Source organism: Epinephelus lanceolatus, chromosome 12 (genome assembly GCF_041903045.1).
Source record: "Epinephelus lanceolatus isolate andai-2023 chromosome 12, ASM4190304v1, whole genome shotgun sequence".
In the NCBI taxonomy this organism is placed as follows: Eukaryota; Metazoa; Chordata; class Actinopteri; order Perciformes; family Serranidae; genus Epinephelus; species Epinephelus lanceolatus.
In genome coordinates this window covers 35623103-35639098 of record NC_135745.1, presented here as the reverse complement: position 1 = coordinate 35639098, position 15996 = coordinate 35623103, and the positions used below count along the sequence as shown (strand labels likewise).

Genomic DNA, 15996 nt, shown 5'->3' with positions numbered 1-15996 from the left:
CATCACGGTAACTACGTCCATTATTTTTACAGTCTATGGTGCCTACGAACCCTGCTGTGATGAGCCGATGAGTGCAGGTGAAGAAAGCAAACATTGTATCTCACATTTTTGTCTACGTGACTTTTAACTGAAAAATAGCTGTGTGACAACCAACCCTGGTCTCCCCTACAAGTGGTCACTATGCAGAATGGAACCTTTATCAATGTACTATTGTTTCAGTACTATTACTGAGACACTACTGTATGAGCAGCATGTTTAATGTCAAGGCGAAGCTAATGTAACAACTTTACATATGGTTGAGTTATTAAAGCCACTATAATACATAATAAGTTATAAGCCATGTTTTTGATGTTAAATCCTAATCTACAGCTCGTAGTGGAGTACAAAGTGCAATTTCCATCTCAAATGTGGTGGAGTAGCAGTATGAAGTTACATTGAAATACTAAACAAAGCACTGTGAAGACATCATTCAATCTGTCACCGTTTGAGAAAGACACGAAGGAACACACAGACTCATCACAGAGGGAGAGAAGAGAGGAATTAACAGAAAGGCAAACAGAGGACTGTTTTTTGTTTGCATTCTGTTTCTGTTTTTGGCGTTGTCTGTATATTGCACCTAATTTGCACCTCGCTGTTACCTGGGTTTATATTTTGCACCTGGTGCTATGTTCTTCAGTCTCTGTATCTGCACTGTTCCAGTTTTGTGTTGCAACAACTGCACAGCATCTTATCTTATCTTATCTTATCTTATCTTATCATGGCTTAGTTCGTCTCGTCTTGTCTCATCATTAAAGCAAAATTTAATTAAATTCATTTAATTTATAAAGCCCAATATCTCAAATCACATTTTTCCCCAGAGGGCTTTACAGCATACGACACCCCTCTGTCCTTGGACCCTCACATATGGAAAAATTCCCCCCAAAAACACTTTAACGGGGAAAAAAAGTGGTAGAAGCCCCAGGAAGAGCAACTGAGGAGGGATCCCTCTTCTAGGGTGGACAGAAATTTTCAAGTAGGCAATAATTAAATGTACACCTTTCACTTTTATTTGAATACCAAGTTTATAATGTAGGTGATATGAAAGCTTTTGAGCAAAGTGTGTCAACATCGCCATCTTGTGGAGAAGGACACGCACCTCTGGCCCTTCTGTGCGCTTCTTTTGTTGTAATCAAATCATTGTGTTTGTAATCTGATGTAACATTCCCATATTTCTGATGCATACACCCTCCTAAACATTCCCAAACAGTGCCTCATGCTATCTGCTTAAACAAGAGAAAAGAGAGACTCCATGACCTGTAATTTTAGAGCTCCAGCTGCCACACCCAGTCTCCTATGCACAATATAATTGGCATCTGTGTGACAGTGTGTAAATGAGTGAATTTAGGATGAAGCACCCAGGGACTCATGTGGTCAGTTGGTCCAGCAGCAGCAGCAGCAGCAGCAGCAGCAGCAGGGTCTGGGCTGTTGTGTCACTGCACATTAGAGCAGTCTGCTGGGCTCTGTTGAGAGGGGGAGACAAGGTGTCTGAGCCACCCACCCATGCTCCTCTACAGCAGCTGTAATTATAAGCAGTGGTACAATGACAGCTGGGGAGGCAGATGTCAACAGCAACATTAGATTTCAATCAGCGTGCACAGTGTCACCACCCCTGAGGAATGAGGAGGTGTAAAAACGACGCTGTGTGAAAAAAAATCTCTCAAAAACTGCAGAAAGCAGTGATCGTTCTCTGCACAACTTATTTTACAATTTGTGTTTCAGATGATGATGCAGCAGGCCGGATGTTGTCATGATCATGGTGATGAGCGTCTGAGCACTGAGCAAAGCCAGGAGATGTTTTGGGATGAAGTCTTGTTGTCAGATTGTTTTTGATGCCCTCTCAGTTGGAGGGAGCAGGCCGGCTCCTTCGCTGCCCTCCAGGCACAGGGGAGCAGTCTGGCTTTGGCATTTCACACTCGCTCAGCAGTCAAGGCCTGTGACCGTCCGCAGACTTTACGACCAACTGCTCCCTCAAACCCTCGCCCCTGTTGTAGGGCCAATTATGAATATTCAGTTGCTATGAAAGTAATTCTGTCAGACATGCGACTGTCCAGCCAGATAGTGTCAGTGGTGGTGTTTGTATGTGTGAAGGGAGGATCTAACAAGGACATGACTCTTCTTTAGATTTAAGATATGTATGATGACAAAAACTGAGAGTGAGATGACCTAAATAATAAAAGTGTGATGAATCATTTGCCAATTTATTTATTTTTATGCTATATGCTCTACATACATATGCCCTGTTTTTCTGAATTAATTAAATTGTTGTGTCAGAGCTCATATTATATATTTATTATTTTTATTATTTCAGAATTCTGAGAAAAGTTTTTCTGAATTAACAAGATAATAATCTCATAGGTTTTATATAAATATTTTTCTGAACCAAAGATTATCTTGGTATTTCAAAAATTAAAATGATTATCTTGTTAATTAATGAAAACAAGGACATATTTTTTTCCATGAAAATAAAAGAAAATTCAGAAAAGATTCTTTTTTTTAGGTAGGAGGTAGTGGAAAAAAATATGAGATAAATTCACTGAATCAACAAGAGATAATCATCTTGGATTTTTTTTAATGTTTTATTTTTTTTTTATTTTTTTTCTCATTAATTTATAAAAATAAAGTCATATTTTTTCCATGAAAAAAAAAAACAAAATCAGAAAGAACTGAATTGTGTGTTTTTTGTTTTTCTTTTAAATGAAAACTATTCCCAGAATTCCGTGATAATAATATACTGTGCTGGATATTTCTTTCTGTCCACCTTTCTTTGATGACCCAGGCTCATTTGAGTGGTATAAAAACATTATGGCCATCTGTTTTAGAAAATTAGTAAAATGAAAAAAAAAATGCAACTATGAAATTGAGCATGGATGAATTATGAGACAATGGGCCCCTGGGCCACCATTCCCACAAAAGAGAAAGACTTTGTAGTGGTTTTGCCTCTTTTTTTGTGTTTTTGTGTCTTTTTGTGTCTCTTTGTAGTTCCTCTTACTCTCTTTGTAGTCTTTTTGTGTCTCTGTGGTCGTTTTGAGTCTCTTTCTGGTCAGTATGCTTTAATTTGAGTGACATTTTGCAGGTGAAGGCCCTGGGGGGCCCCTGATATTTTTGGGCCAGAGGCCTGCGTCTGGTCAGCCTGCTCAGTAATCCATCCATGTTTTTGTAGAGACAGACTAACACACTTTTCATTTGGGTGTTTTTGTGGGATTTGTTGACCACACCATAAATATAGAACACAACCAGCCTTCTCCTTTAATTAAAATGAATAAAAGATGATATATTGCATCACTGTGGTCACATGTTGCTGCACATATTGCTTTATAAAGATATTCAGAATGTAGAAAACAAAGGTTTTAAACAGGTTTGTTTGCTCCTGAAAGCTAAAAACGCTACGAAGACACTTCTTTCTTTCTGATGTCTCACCACTGCTAAACTATTCAGTATACTCTACATGTGTGTCTCAGTACACTAACATGTTGGACAGGGGCCATAATGGAAGGCAGCAAACACGCAGCACCATAAAAGGCTTGATGTCTTCTGGCATTCACTAACCTTGGTTGACTTTCAGTCATCACAACAATGACTATGATTATCGTCTGATGCCTCCGTGTGATGCTGATCAACATGAAGAGACTTTGATCTCTTGTAAACGCCACAATAAAAAAAATGCTGATATATAATCTGGCTGTATTACATATCATTTTTAATGTGTTGAAAACCCTTTCCAACAAAGCAAGTCAAGCACAATGGTGCACATAAACACATGTTGAAAGTTCATGAGCTAATTCACGAGAGTAGGAAAGCAAAAAAACATAATAGCCGACATTAAGCATACCATAAAAAAACAAAAAAACAAAATAACAAATAGGCCACACAACATAAAAAGTGTCTATAAACAAAGTTAGACTGCTCAGAAAACACATTATTTGACATAATGACTTCGTCCCTTCTTTAGTGCTTAATGTTTAGCATTTACAATGCTCATAAATGTTTGATACTGACAAAAAAAATCAGTTTGATAGTAGCATGAATTCAAATGTCTACATTTGTTGTCAATTCTAGGGTTACTAAAGCAGAGTAATATATCGACTTGAATGCTTTATATGCAAATAAATGCCTAGAAGAGGACACCATTCATTAAAATGAGGATCGCAACATTATCTTCACATCAAAATGTCCTCGTTAGAGCTGAGCAGCAGTTCAGGTACGTCCAGATGCTTCTTTCATGGCGATGATCAGCGGCTCCGTGCTGAAGCATTTGTGGACCTGTGCTGTAGATTCAGGAGCAAAGATCCACCGTAAAACTCTATTAACATAATGACTTCCCTGTTTAAGTGGATTGTGGTTCATGTACTGAAAAACAAACTCAGTTACAGACGTTCTTGACAAACTTTGTCCTCCGTAGAAAGCCGTATTTCTTCTTGTGTTTCAGTGTTATTCACTTGATTGTAGCACCAGAGCTAAATGACAGGAGATGGTGATTTAAATGAGAAGAAAAGACATAATGCTGTATATATCTGATAAAATATCATAACTGACTCCATGGTGACACACTTTTCTTGACAGTTTTGTTTTGGTTACATCAGCATTTTGGCATCGTCAGAAACTTTTATAAGAAATATCATGAAGGATTCAAGTAAATTTAAAAAAAAGTTTTCTCCTTGTCCAGCACAGATCAAGAGAAGAAGACAAAATTCCTGTTTTTCTCTTTGCGTCAGTGAATCCTGCATCCTGTGCCTGTCACTCTACCAATATGCTGCAGAACCAAAACCAACAGAGTGAGAAATAATTTGTTTTTAAGCTGATATGTCCTCCATCTTAATGAATGATGTCAAGCTTGTCCGATTTGATGACAAGTATTTATTTATTGTTTTACAGATAACATACTTCACAGGGTTACCTTAGAGGTAAAATCTCCTGACAGAACTCTGTTTTGACTCGTCGGAGACGGGGGGGGGGGGAAGATGAACATACTTTTTTTATCAAGCACACATTGTAAACAACTGAGCAATATTAGTCTAAATGGCGTACCATAGAATAGGTGAGAGACAACAAAATGTAAGTAAGAAGATGTGCCTCTTGCTTGCAAAGACAAAAGTTTCATTTTTACAAAACAAATAATGGTCACTGACATATTTTTCTACTTTTTTTAGTGGCTGAGAGGTAGAATGAAGTATTTTCAGTTAAAACCAATGATTTGATTTATTTACTTTATCATATCATTTCATCATTATGAGTGAAAACATTACGAGTGAATAAGTAACCCCAGCCCTCTGAATATAATGTGAAATCTGTACAAACGTCTCCACTGACTGCGGTATTGTTTTGACTTTTATTGTGAAACTTTGTTCGTATCCCAAATGTCCAACGTTATAAGCAGAGGAAATATTACTTATTTTTTTTCTGGTTAGGATTTCACAGCACCTCTCCAAACTGTGGGCAGTGAATTCCTTCTTGTTTAATACTGTGAATATCAAGGTCAGTCCATGTTTTTTGTAGATGAGGTGTAGAGATGGATGTATTCAGTTGGAAGTATCCGAATGAACGCTTCCGGGTCCTTCTGTGGGCGATGTCACTGACGAAGGAGTCGGAGCATCTTGCCAGCCACCATTTGTCTGTGCAGATAAAACAGGAAACAGTTAGCTTCATGGTCACACATTATATTGTACAATACAATAATAGCATAGAGGCGTATTTTGGGTAAGGTTGGCACTATTCTGTATTTTTCCTGCTGGCAGCAAATCCTGTAAGAGACCAAACCAAACAATGAATTGATCCAGAGTATTGCCTGTGTGTGGACAAAGCCATGATATATCTTATTCCTCTGTGCCGTAGAGCTCCATTGTTGTCCAGAAACTATTAAAAACACATCAGTGAGTCACAATGTTGGGCTGGATGCCACGGCTCTTTATTACCATGAACATGGGCACTGCTGTTTATTTTGGTCACTGTCCTTCTGCTGTAAATATACACTAGAGCACCGAGAGCTTGATCTGACACACGGCGCAAAGCTGCGCACAGCCGAGCGCAACTGTCACTACTAGTTTCAGACCTGTGCTGTTGCCATTTTTACAGCCAGTGCCAACATTGGGTGAGTAGCAAGAGCTCATGGGTGTGTAGGTCTGAAAATGAGGTGTGATCAGGGCCATTGTTGGCGTATTGATATTTTGAGGGATCAGAAAGCGATTGACCAACAACCTAAACAAACCCTGCTATTTCAAGGGTGCATTATTCAGATAGTTTGATGCGTCTACACACAACGTGCGTACACTCTGCTAGTTACAAACACACCTGGATGGGTTGTGGGTGACTGAAATAACACATCATTAATGAGGAAAGTATTAATGACATTTTCTAAAATGTGAACGTAGCAGAGACCACAGCTGCAATGCACATTTACGCAGTCTAACTTCATTGATTATTTCAGGAGCTAAAAGTTTAGCTCTGTTTCCTCTGTCAAGTTTATAACTGCAATTCAGTCAGGACCACTTTAGTCAAAGAAAACTTTATTTCGCTTTGCAATATTATATTTGGTTGTATGGCTCTGTTCTGGGGCCCCTCTGCCCTTCAGGCCTACGCAGAAACCCTGAGGCCGAGGGAGCACACCTCTCTGCCCTTCCACATGCAAATGAGAAAAGCCTGAGGCAGAGAAAGCAAACCTCCCTGCCCTTCCATGGGCCTACATGGAAAGCCTAAGGCAGGGAGAGCAGCAGCATCAATGACAAACAGAAATGACACTGATAAGTCAGACACAACATGAAAAGGAGGAGCTGGGGTGGAGGCGGGTTGCAAAGCAGCTTGCAGAGGAAGCAGCAACAGTAAGCAGGCCAGAACAGTTTAAATAGGGCACCCTGAATGAGATTCACCAATTGGTTGCATAGAAAGGAATCATGTGATCCATCAGCTGACTCCCTTTATCAATCAGCTGCTCCATCAGTTGATTGGACTGTCTGAGATGAGCTGATGTAGCTGGGATGTGAACTGAGCTTGACATCTTGTCCTGCCTGAACTAACGCTATGCTCACTTTCTTAGCTTGCTGGTTAAATGCCCCAAGATATTTTCTGCAGTGACATTACTGCTCTTACTGCATCACTCTCAACTGAAAAATGCTTACTTCTCCATTATGCAAAACCTGCCATGTAAATAGCAGGGAATGGGAGATGATGCTGTGATTGGCTGAATTCAGGTTACGCCCGAAACACACCTAAGACAAATTAAGAGCGTAAATATAACCCCTTTGCCCCTTGCGCCTTACTTTGGGCTCATATTATGCACCGTTTAACTGGCAAAAGTGCTTCAGCATGCCCTAAATGCACTTTCGCCACAAATGTGTATCAATCCGCCACTGAAAATAGTCCCCAACAATTTCGACATTTATTTCTGTTTGGGTACCGTCTGTTAAAAACTACAGCGTCCAGCTGTTTTAGGACGATACAGTGCTGTTGGTGTTTTGAATGCACTACATATATTCATAAAATACAACCAGCCTTATCCTTCCATTAAAGTAATGGTTTAATTTTCGGAAATACACTTTCTGGATGATTGACAGCACTGTGTAAAATAAATATGAAGCAGTAGCCAGATGTTAAGTCTAGCTGGTTCTGTCCAACGGTTAAAAATAAATTCACATACTACCAGATTACTGATTAATTGTCATATCTCACGCACCGACGAGTAGCACACCTGAGCTGTTTATGCACAAGTGTTTGAACTAGTAAGGTCTGAGTGGAAATGCATGTGTCTGGGATAAATGACTGGATAAATGAGACTTGGATTACACTGCATGACTTTGGGTGAGAGTTTGTGAGCAGATGTTTTTATATAGCTTTGCTGGTGTTAAACACGGACCCCTATGACTTCTATACATCAGAAATATATATTTAACTAGGAGCCAGTGAAGTTTCTGAGGAACAGGAGCGATATGATTTATGGAGGAAGTTCTGGTAATGATACGAGCAGCTCAATCCTGGACCAACTGAAGTTTATGAAAACACGTCCTCTGTCCAGCTTCTTCTTTACAGTCGGCACAAAAAACTGACAAACACTGTTTTTAAGAGACTCTTCATTAAAAATTTTATCGCGCCACTTCCCTCATTTTCACTGCGAACGGCTGACATAATGTGAGATGAACAGAGGAGATGAAACACAGAAAACGCAGACCTTTCATATATCTCAGAATATACCCCTGAGAAGGTTGATAAAAGAATAAATTATCACAATAAAAAATAGCTCTTTAAAATGGAGGCCTTCTCAAATCATGATAAAAGGTTGACTAAAGACCATTAAGGACATTAATTGCAATTTCTACGCTATTAGTGAGAGCTGGGGACGTGCTTTGGCAGCCTCTTATTTCCAAACCCTGTTATTTCGCGTAAAGACTGTCTGTCATCTTATTCAGAAGCAAGAGAGGGAAAAAAAAGAAAGAATGGGGGAAAAAAAAACATTTCCAGTCTCCGAGAGAGGCAACACCCACCAGCAATTTGAGGGGTGTAATTGCTGTTCAAGGATAAAGAAGGAGAGGTGAACCACGAGAGTTCAGTCAGTAGATCTTAGAGAGAAAAACATATTATCCTGGCTAAATAAATACAAGCGCCAACACATCATTCACTGAAATGTTTATTTACAGTGCATTTATTATGAAAGAACTATAGGAGACATCATCTTGAATATGCACTATAAATGTTTTCTTCTTTTGTGAGTCTTCAAAAATGGGTATTTGTACTTTGGCTAAATGATGCAGCCGTAAATCTATTTAACATTAAACTGTCACAAATAGTTTTAAAACTATAAATCCAAATGATTTTTTTAAATACATCACCACATGACATTTTAATTTATTTTTTTTAGCCTGATTATTATAGTATAACTACTTAGAGACCTGGACTCATTGGTTCGTAAAATTTCTGGTAATATTTTACTGGTTTTTGTAGCTATCCTCAGTTTAATTTAAAAAAATTCACAATTTATTATTGAAAAATAATTGGATTAGTCTTAGTTTTACCTGTCACAACATTAAACATCTGTTTCTCTGAAAAAGTAAACACCCAGCAATCTTTAAAGAACCCAGAAGGCTGTCAAACAACCAACGTACCCTCATACAATGTTTTGGATGATATCTAATCAATCAGTGCCCCTATTGGCTCGGTTAGGTTCAGAAAAGAAGCACGGTTAGGTGTTGTCGCATGACATAGTTATGTAAGTTAAGTTTATGAAAGTAAGGTTATGTAGGCTAGATTTTGAAAAACAGAACATAAAGTTAGATACCTAATGTAATGTGCAACGAATCCTAAAATAACTTTTCACACAGGACACAAACACCGGTCTCCTGGGGGAAAGTCTTGTGTCCTGTGTCCTGCCACTTCATGCAGACTTCGGTTTTTACATAACTTCTTTCAGCGCTCGTCACGTGATTGATAAGCTTTATATTATGATTATTGTTACCTGTTTCTTACAACTTAATTATGCACATAACTGTACACATTCCTTATGTTTACTTTTATTCTATTCTTGTTTATTCTATCGATGTATATATTTTAGTTAAATTTCACACTTACAGCCTCTGCACAGTGACAAAAAAAACATTATTTTAAAAAAACTTTATATCATAACTACTGGTGTTAAACACTGTAGCATAGTGCACATTATATTTTTATTTTATGTTAATGTACATTTTCATTTCTATTTTATGTAATATGATTTTATTGCTTCATATTTATATACTTCTATTTTATACTCTTATTCTTACTTCTTGTAATTCCCTATTCTTAAAAATTGGAGTGACCGTGATGAATCCCAATTTAATTTTAGGGCTGCCAAACTCACACCTGGACAGGGACAAAAAAATAAAATTAAAAAAAGAATGGCAGCCTTCATGATTACATGGGTTATGCTTGTGTATGAATTACTGGTTCATGATTACGTGGGTTATATATGAATTCTGATACATTACTTTTCGTATGTATACTATGAATAGTGCATGAGAACAGCCTGATACAGCACAAACGGCTGTTCTGAGGGTATTTCCAGAAACCTAAAAGAGTCCTTTCACAAAAAACATATCACTGTTCTACAAGGAAAACTAACTAAATAAAATAAAATGAATAATAAATAAAAATAAATAAATCAATAAAATAATAATAAGTAAAATTGTGAATAAAAATAAATAAATAATAATAATAAAAAATAATTATGAAAAAATATGTGAATGCATTATTTTACTATGAAAATTTAAAATACTGGAAAAAATATATATATCGCAATATAACTGATAATAAACATTTTAATTAAAAAAAATATTCCATTGTACAAATTGAGCAGGAAGATATGTAATCTCTGGCTATCATCTATGTTCAGATCAGGAAAAAGTAAAATGATCTTTTATATGATGGGGCAAACAAGATATTTTCTCATCCAAATGGTTTAAAGAGTCTCTAAGGATTGTGGAAATACCTTCAGAGCAGTGCTGAGTTTATCAAATGACCTTGTGGGGTGTTCATTTACTAGAAAATTAGATGCTTAGCTCTGTAACTTCAGTGTAACAGTAACACATGATGTTAGGCACATACTGGTGATCCATAATGTTAATAATTTAACAAAGTTTGTTTGTTGTCGAGCCCAAATTACTTGTTTGGAGGTTGATTTTGGTTTTGCACTTTTCATAAAAAAGGTTTTGTCTGCTTTGATCACCAGTAACAGTTCACTGAACACCTATTTCCAGTCGACCCTGTTGTATGTTGTAACTGGCTTGATGCATCCATGTTCTTATTTTAGCAGGAGGGGTGTTGCAGGCTTGGCTGTCAGTGCCGCTGTTCCTGTGGATGAATGATCTGGCCAATGTGCTTGGACTGTTAGCCCAAAGCTCCGCTCTGTCTGTCCCTGTGACTGTCGTATTGATTCTGTTCAGCCCGGCACAGCCTGTCGCTATGGATCTACATGCTAACACACTGCCTCCAGTGTTGCCTGTCCCGCCCCGCCCAGCCCTACAAGGAGACCTAGAAAACGGGCCCAGCCGTTGACAGGCTAGTTAAAGAGTTATTTTAAGAATTAGCAACTGGGAAACTTTTTTTTTTTTTTTTTTTGGTGAGACCAGTCTTAGGAGGTATGACTTGTCCTATGTTGCCAATGTGAGAGCAGCGTTGGGAGGGGAGGATGACACCTGTGTCCTTGTTCCTGTCGACTGCAGGTGTCTCGCTAACGCTAATATCCTCCGACAGACCAGGAGCGTGTCCAGCTACTCAGCCTGGTAGCTGCCTCATTGCCTGCCACCTAGGGCACGACTGGAGCAAGGGGGCAACTGGCTGGACAACAGCCCAACCCCGGCAAGCTCTGCTAAGTGGCATCCCAGCGCACACACAGAATTACACAATATTACACACATCCTGCAACTGGGGAATCATTGCAGAGTAAGACAGCAGAGAAAACGTTGGGAAGGACAGAAGGAGATTGTTTACAGGTCTTACGTTTATGCCCTGTGGACTGTACATCTGGCTGGCTGCGAGGCTGTCACTGTATCCGCCGGTCTGGCTGATAACATGGCGAAGGGTATCCACCTGGAACAGCGGGGACACACAGACAAAAGGCCTGGTCAGACAAAAGCTCTGGATAACAGAGACAGCCATGCACAAGGAAAGGTCAGTCTGATAGTAAAAGGGTATCATAAACAGGAAAAGGTTACAAACAGCGAATCAGAATGATTTGGCTGCTATTACAAGCTCGATAACAGACGTCGCAAAAGGACGAAACACAAGAGAGACAACAAGAAGTAACTAATTATGAATGCATTTGTAGCTAGTGTAAATTAATACATCAAAATCGGACATTAAAATTACTTTGCAACTCGTTCTGCTACATGTGGATGCACCCAAATGACAACATTTCAATATTTCGTCAAATACCAATGCTTTGTCATGTCCCTCGGTATCTCATAGTGATGCACCGGGTAACCTTTAGCATATCTGCATGACAGAAACACACTGTAACACGGGGTTAACATTGTGAAACAGTCACAGTTAGGTTTAAGCAACAAAACTACTTGGTTAGAGTTTAGAAAAAAGGTAAAATTTGAGTTCAAAGTTTCCTCGTATAAATATTTGGGCATCTATGTGGACACTGCCTATCTGTAGCCAGGTACACCAACACATTTACTTTCTTAGGAGACGGAGGTCATTTGGAGCAAACAAACAGATCTTGTTATTGATTTTACAAACTATAATACAGTAACAGAATGTTATGCAGTGCGTGGTACACTTGTCTCTCTGTTCATCTTAAAGCTAGTCAGGCTCGAATGCTGCGTATGTGCTCGAAGACTGTGGTTTTCAAGCTGCGCAAACTGAAAGAATCTTGTCTCAGGTACTATTACCTCCGACCCCTCTCACACTTTACTTGAAGGATATCAGCGTTTGCCATCACACAAAAGATTTAGAGTCTCAGGCTGGATTAAACTCTTTTGTTCCTTAACACTGACTTTCAGTTTTCAAAAGGGACATAAACTTTGATCTCCTGGATGAATGTCCTATTTTATTTGACTCATCCATCTCCCTTTCCTCCTATGCGGATGTTCCTGCTCTTTATACCACAGCAGTTGCTTTCAGTGACAAGTGGTGCGTCCCATAAAGACGCCAAAAGCTGCATTTGGCGTCCATGTCACACGCGAGGGGCAAGACAAAGCATTGGTGTTTGACGCCAGGCTACAAGATGAATCTTTAATTGTAGCTGACGAAAAAAATCTGGTGTATCCGAGGTAACGGCTTACACTTTTTTGCAACAAAAGTTTTTTAGAATACCACCATTTCTGAGTTCTTCACAGATTCACTGGATGCCGCTTCCTATCTTTTGTCAGAGCAGCATGAAACACACCTGCCATTTGGATCTTACAACAAATCAGACGACTCCAGTCAGGAGGCCAGTTTAGACAAAGTTGTACTTTCTCATTTTTTTGATTTCTTTTAATTGCACCGCCCTGAGAGAGAGGCCATTCTGACATGCTCAGAAAAATAACCCTTTTAAAGGAACATGAGTTTCAATAATTAAAGGCCAACCCTGAAGACCTCTTTACCTCTTATAAGGGTTGTCCCTTCTGCATATTCATGAACGACCTAAAGCGTGTGGAGAGCTGATCTGAATAGAAAAGGGGGGATGGAGGGATGGAGAAATGATGCCAAAAGCACTGAAACCAAATGAGAATATTACCACGAGTGGTGATTCCTTAATCTATGGTGAGAGTTGTAACGCTCTGAAACACAGTGCTGGTCATCACTGTCCACTGGGGCAAGGTCAGGGAGCCGCAGTGCACCAGTGGCTATGTGAACACTTGTCAGGAGCGCTGATGAGAGTTGCACCATTTCCAAAACTGTCTGCAGTCGTCTACTCAACTGTGGCTTGACAATGGCTTCTACGTTAATGTAAAGCTTCAGGCTATGTGTAACCTTTGTTCCGCTGTGTAGGTCAAGTCATTGTGGGTGTCTGCGCTCTCACACTGGACAGTGGTTGAACTGTTTACATGCCAAGAGTTTTGTCAGCTTTCGGTCACTACGCTTGGAGAGGCGCCTACCTGGGATTGTATGTTGGCCCCAACCTGCCCCCCTTGGTACGAGTCCCCATTGAGGGACTGCACACTCATGAACAAGTCTCCGGAGTTTGACATGTTAAAAGAGCCAGCAGAACCTGAGAATACAGAGGCAGAGAAGAAGAAAGAGAGAAAGAGAGCAGGAGAGGAGGACAAAGAAAAGGGAAGAAGAGAGGAACAGAATAAGGAGTTAAAATGATCATGCATAAGCAAAAGTGCATTAAGTGGGTTAGTTTGGGGGGGGGGGGGTGCAGGCATCATGAAAAAGGCTTCCTCTACAAACCTGCATGCTGCAGACAGTATGTGCACATTAAAATATCACTGAGCCATAATTTACAAGGAAAAATCAACCAGCAAGAAGCATGAGACAGATAATCATCATAAAACTGTTTAAGTCCAGTTAAAACAAGCCTTATGGATTGTATTGTTGTTAAGCGTCCGTGCTGCTGGTGTTTCATTAAGGAAGTAATAATTGATCTGCAGGAAGACCCAAAGAATCGTCTTCGTCCTTTAATGGACCCCAGCTCCCCAGATGTAAAGAGACCATCGCGTAACTTGATTTCAACACCCGGTGCTAATCCAATACAGTTGCGAAGTCTCTATATGACAAAAGACTCCGCTTGCCCTCTGAGCAGCTTAATGGCATGCACAGGGTCAACCGGACAAGAGGCAGGAAAAAATTAACGTCCACAAGACCAAGAGGTCAATAACAGAGATGGAGAGAGAGAAAATGAGTGAGAGAGACAGACGGCATAGGAGAAGAAGAAGAAGAAGAAGAAAAAATGGAACAAGAGGAGCAAGCATTGTATTACTGGGTTAGTTGAGGAGAACAGGGGCCTTCTGTTAGTCTGAATGAAACAGCACCAGAGACTCAATTCTTGAGCCGGGGCTCAGGTGAGAAGAATGAGAACATGATAGCGCTCTATCTTATGCATCTTAACTGCTCTGCCATAAAAAGAAAATTCTATCTACAGAGCTTATTTTAGGTCTGTCGTCAGTCTGTGACTCAGATCACCTGCTGAGTTGGGAGTTGATGGGGAGTTTGCCTGGCTGCCGTGAGCAGACACGCTGGTTGCATTGACTGCGGTCCTCGCTGCGTACATGTTGGCCTCTTCTTGGAACTTGCCGATGTTTTTCTTGTATCGGATTCTCTTGTTCCCAAACCAGTTTGATACCTGTCGAAATAGCAATGAAAAGATACAGTCACTGAGTAATAAGAGATTTAAGCCATGTGGACAAACCAATGAATCCGTCAACATTTTATTTGTAGTGTTTAAAATGAATACTTAAAGCTGGGGTAGGCAGTTTAAGTTTGCCATCACTGGGCACAAATCCCAAAACAAACTTTGAGCATATCGTAATTTAAGTGGAGAATTTAGCCTGTGATGGGAGACTTTGGCCAATCACAGGTCATTTAAAAAAAAGGACGTTCCTATAGTAAATGGTGTGTTGTTTTTTGGTGGGCGGAGCCTAGCTGGAGGCAAAACAGTTCTCCACAGACATTAGCTAATGCTAGCAAGCAAGTTCTGTTGACTTGTTTTCAATGATGGAGGAAGACAAGTCTCTCTGAATAGGGTACATCCGGAAATACTCATCCCCAGTGCTGGAGTGCACTCTGGACCATACACCATGTCAGGTCACATCACAGGTCACTACCTCCCTGATTTCTGATGAGGTGGACATGATAACCCTTAATACACATAACATTTTTCATCCCTACAACAGGAAATACTTTCTCCGTAACCTGATATGAAGTGTGAGCTGCACATGTCAGCATGTTTGATAATCGCATCTGTCCAGTCCTTTTGTTTTATCGCATGTAACCATAGTTGTCTTCCTTTTTGTTGACAGGCCCTGGCGGCTTATATGCAATACATTTTTAGTTTTGAGCTGCTATAGCCGCCAATTAAGTCCATCTCTGGTGCAGCTGCCCCCTCTCCTCCTGGGGAAGCAGTCCAGAGCCACGGGGAGCAAGGCGGGGGGACCTCTGGGTGGCGAGTGCATGGCAGGCAACTGTTGAATAAATTAAGATTAAATAAACAAGTGTATGGGAAACACTGGGTTTCTGTATGAAGTGGGGCTGCCCCCTGAAAATCTGAGATTCGAATCATCAGTTGGAGACACCTCAGTCGACTGAGATTCTTTGAAACAGTCATTTTTTTGGTCACTTCTTGGGTCATTTCGGTCCCCAGATCTTACTGAAGAGTGAGCACTCCTCACCTCCTTTCACACTGTCTGGACAAAGACAGGCTTTGCCCGGTGAGGTTCTGAAATAATATAATCTTCTGCCTTCTGCTTAGAAGTGGTGATTTTACAGCTTAAAGTAACTTAATATGATACGATGTCTGTCTTTTGTTTGATATCTAGTGTCAGCAAAAAATGTTGTAGCACAATTCTG

At 39.9% G+C, this 15996-nt stretch overlaps 1 protein-coding gene across 6 annotated transcripts in view; it reads right to left on the bottom strand.

Moving 5' to 3' along the window:
• Positions 1 to 4878: 4878 nt before the first annotated feature.
• Positions 4879 to 15996, bottom strand: part of pbx1a (pre-B-cell leukemia homeobox 1a) — a 105740-nt gene continuing 94622 nt past the window's right edge. For 4 of the 6 annotated variants that reach the window (XM_078173359.1, XM_078173358.1, XM_078173360.1 and 1 more), the window contains 4 exons: positions 14614 to 14773; positions 13584 to 13696; positions 11494 to 11583; positions 4879 to 5648 (listed from right to left, as the gene is read on the bottom strand). In XM_078173359.1, the coding sequence (XP_078029485.1) occupies positions 5556 to 5648; positions 11494 to 11583; positions 13584 to 13696; positions 14614 to 14773 (456 nt within the window). In that variant the 3' untranslated portion in view covers positions 4879 to 5555. The remainder of the gene's footprint in view (positions 5649 to 11493; positions 11584 to 13583; positions 13697 to 14613; positions 14774 to 15996) is intronic. The other 2 variants (XM_078173361.1, XM_078173362.1) reach the window with 1 other exon arrangement.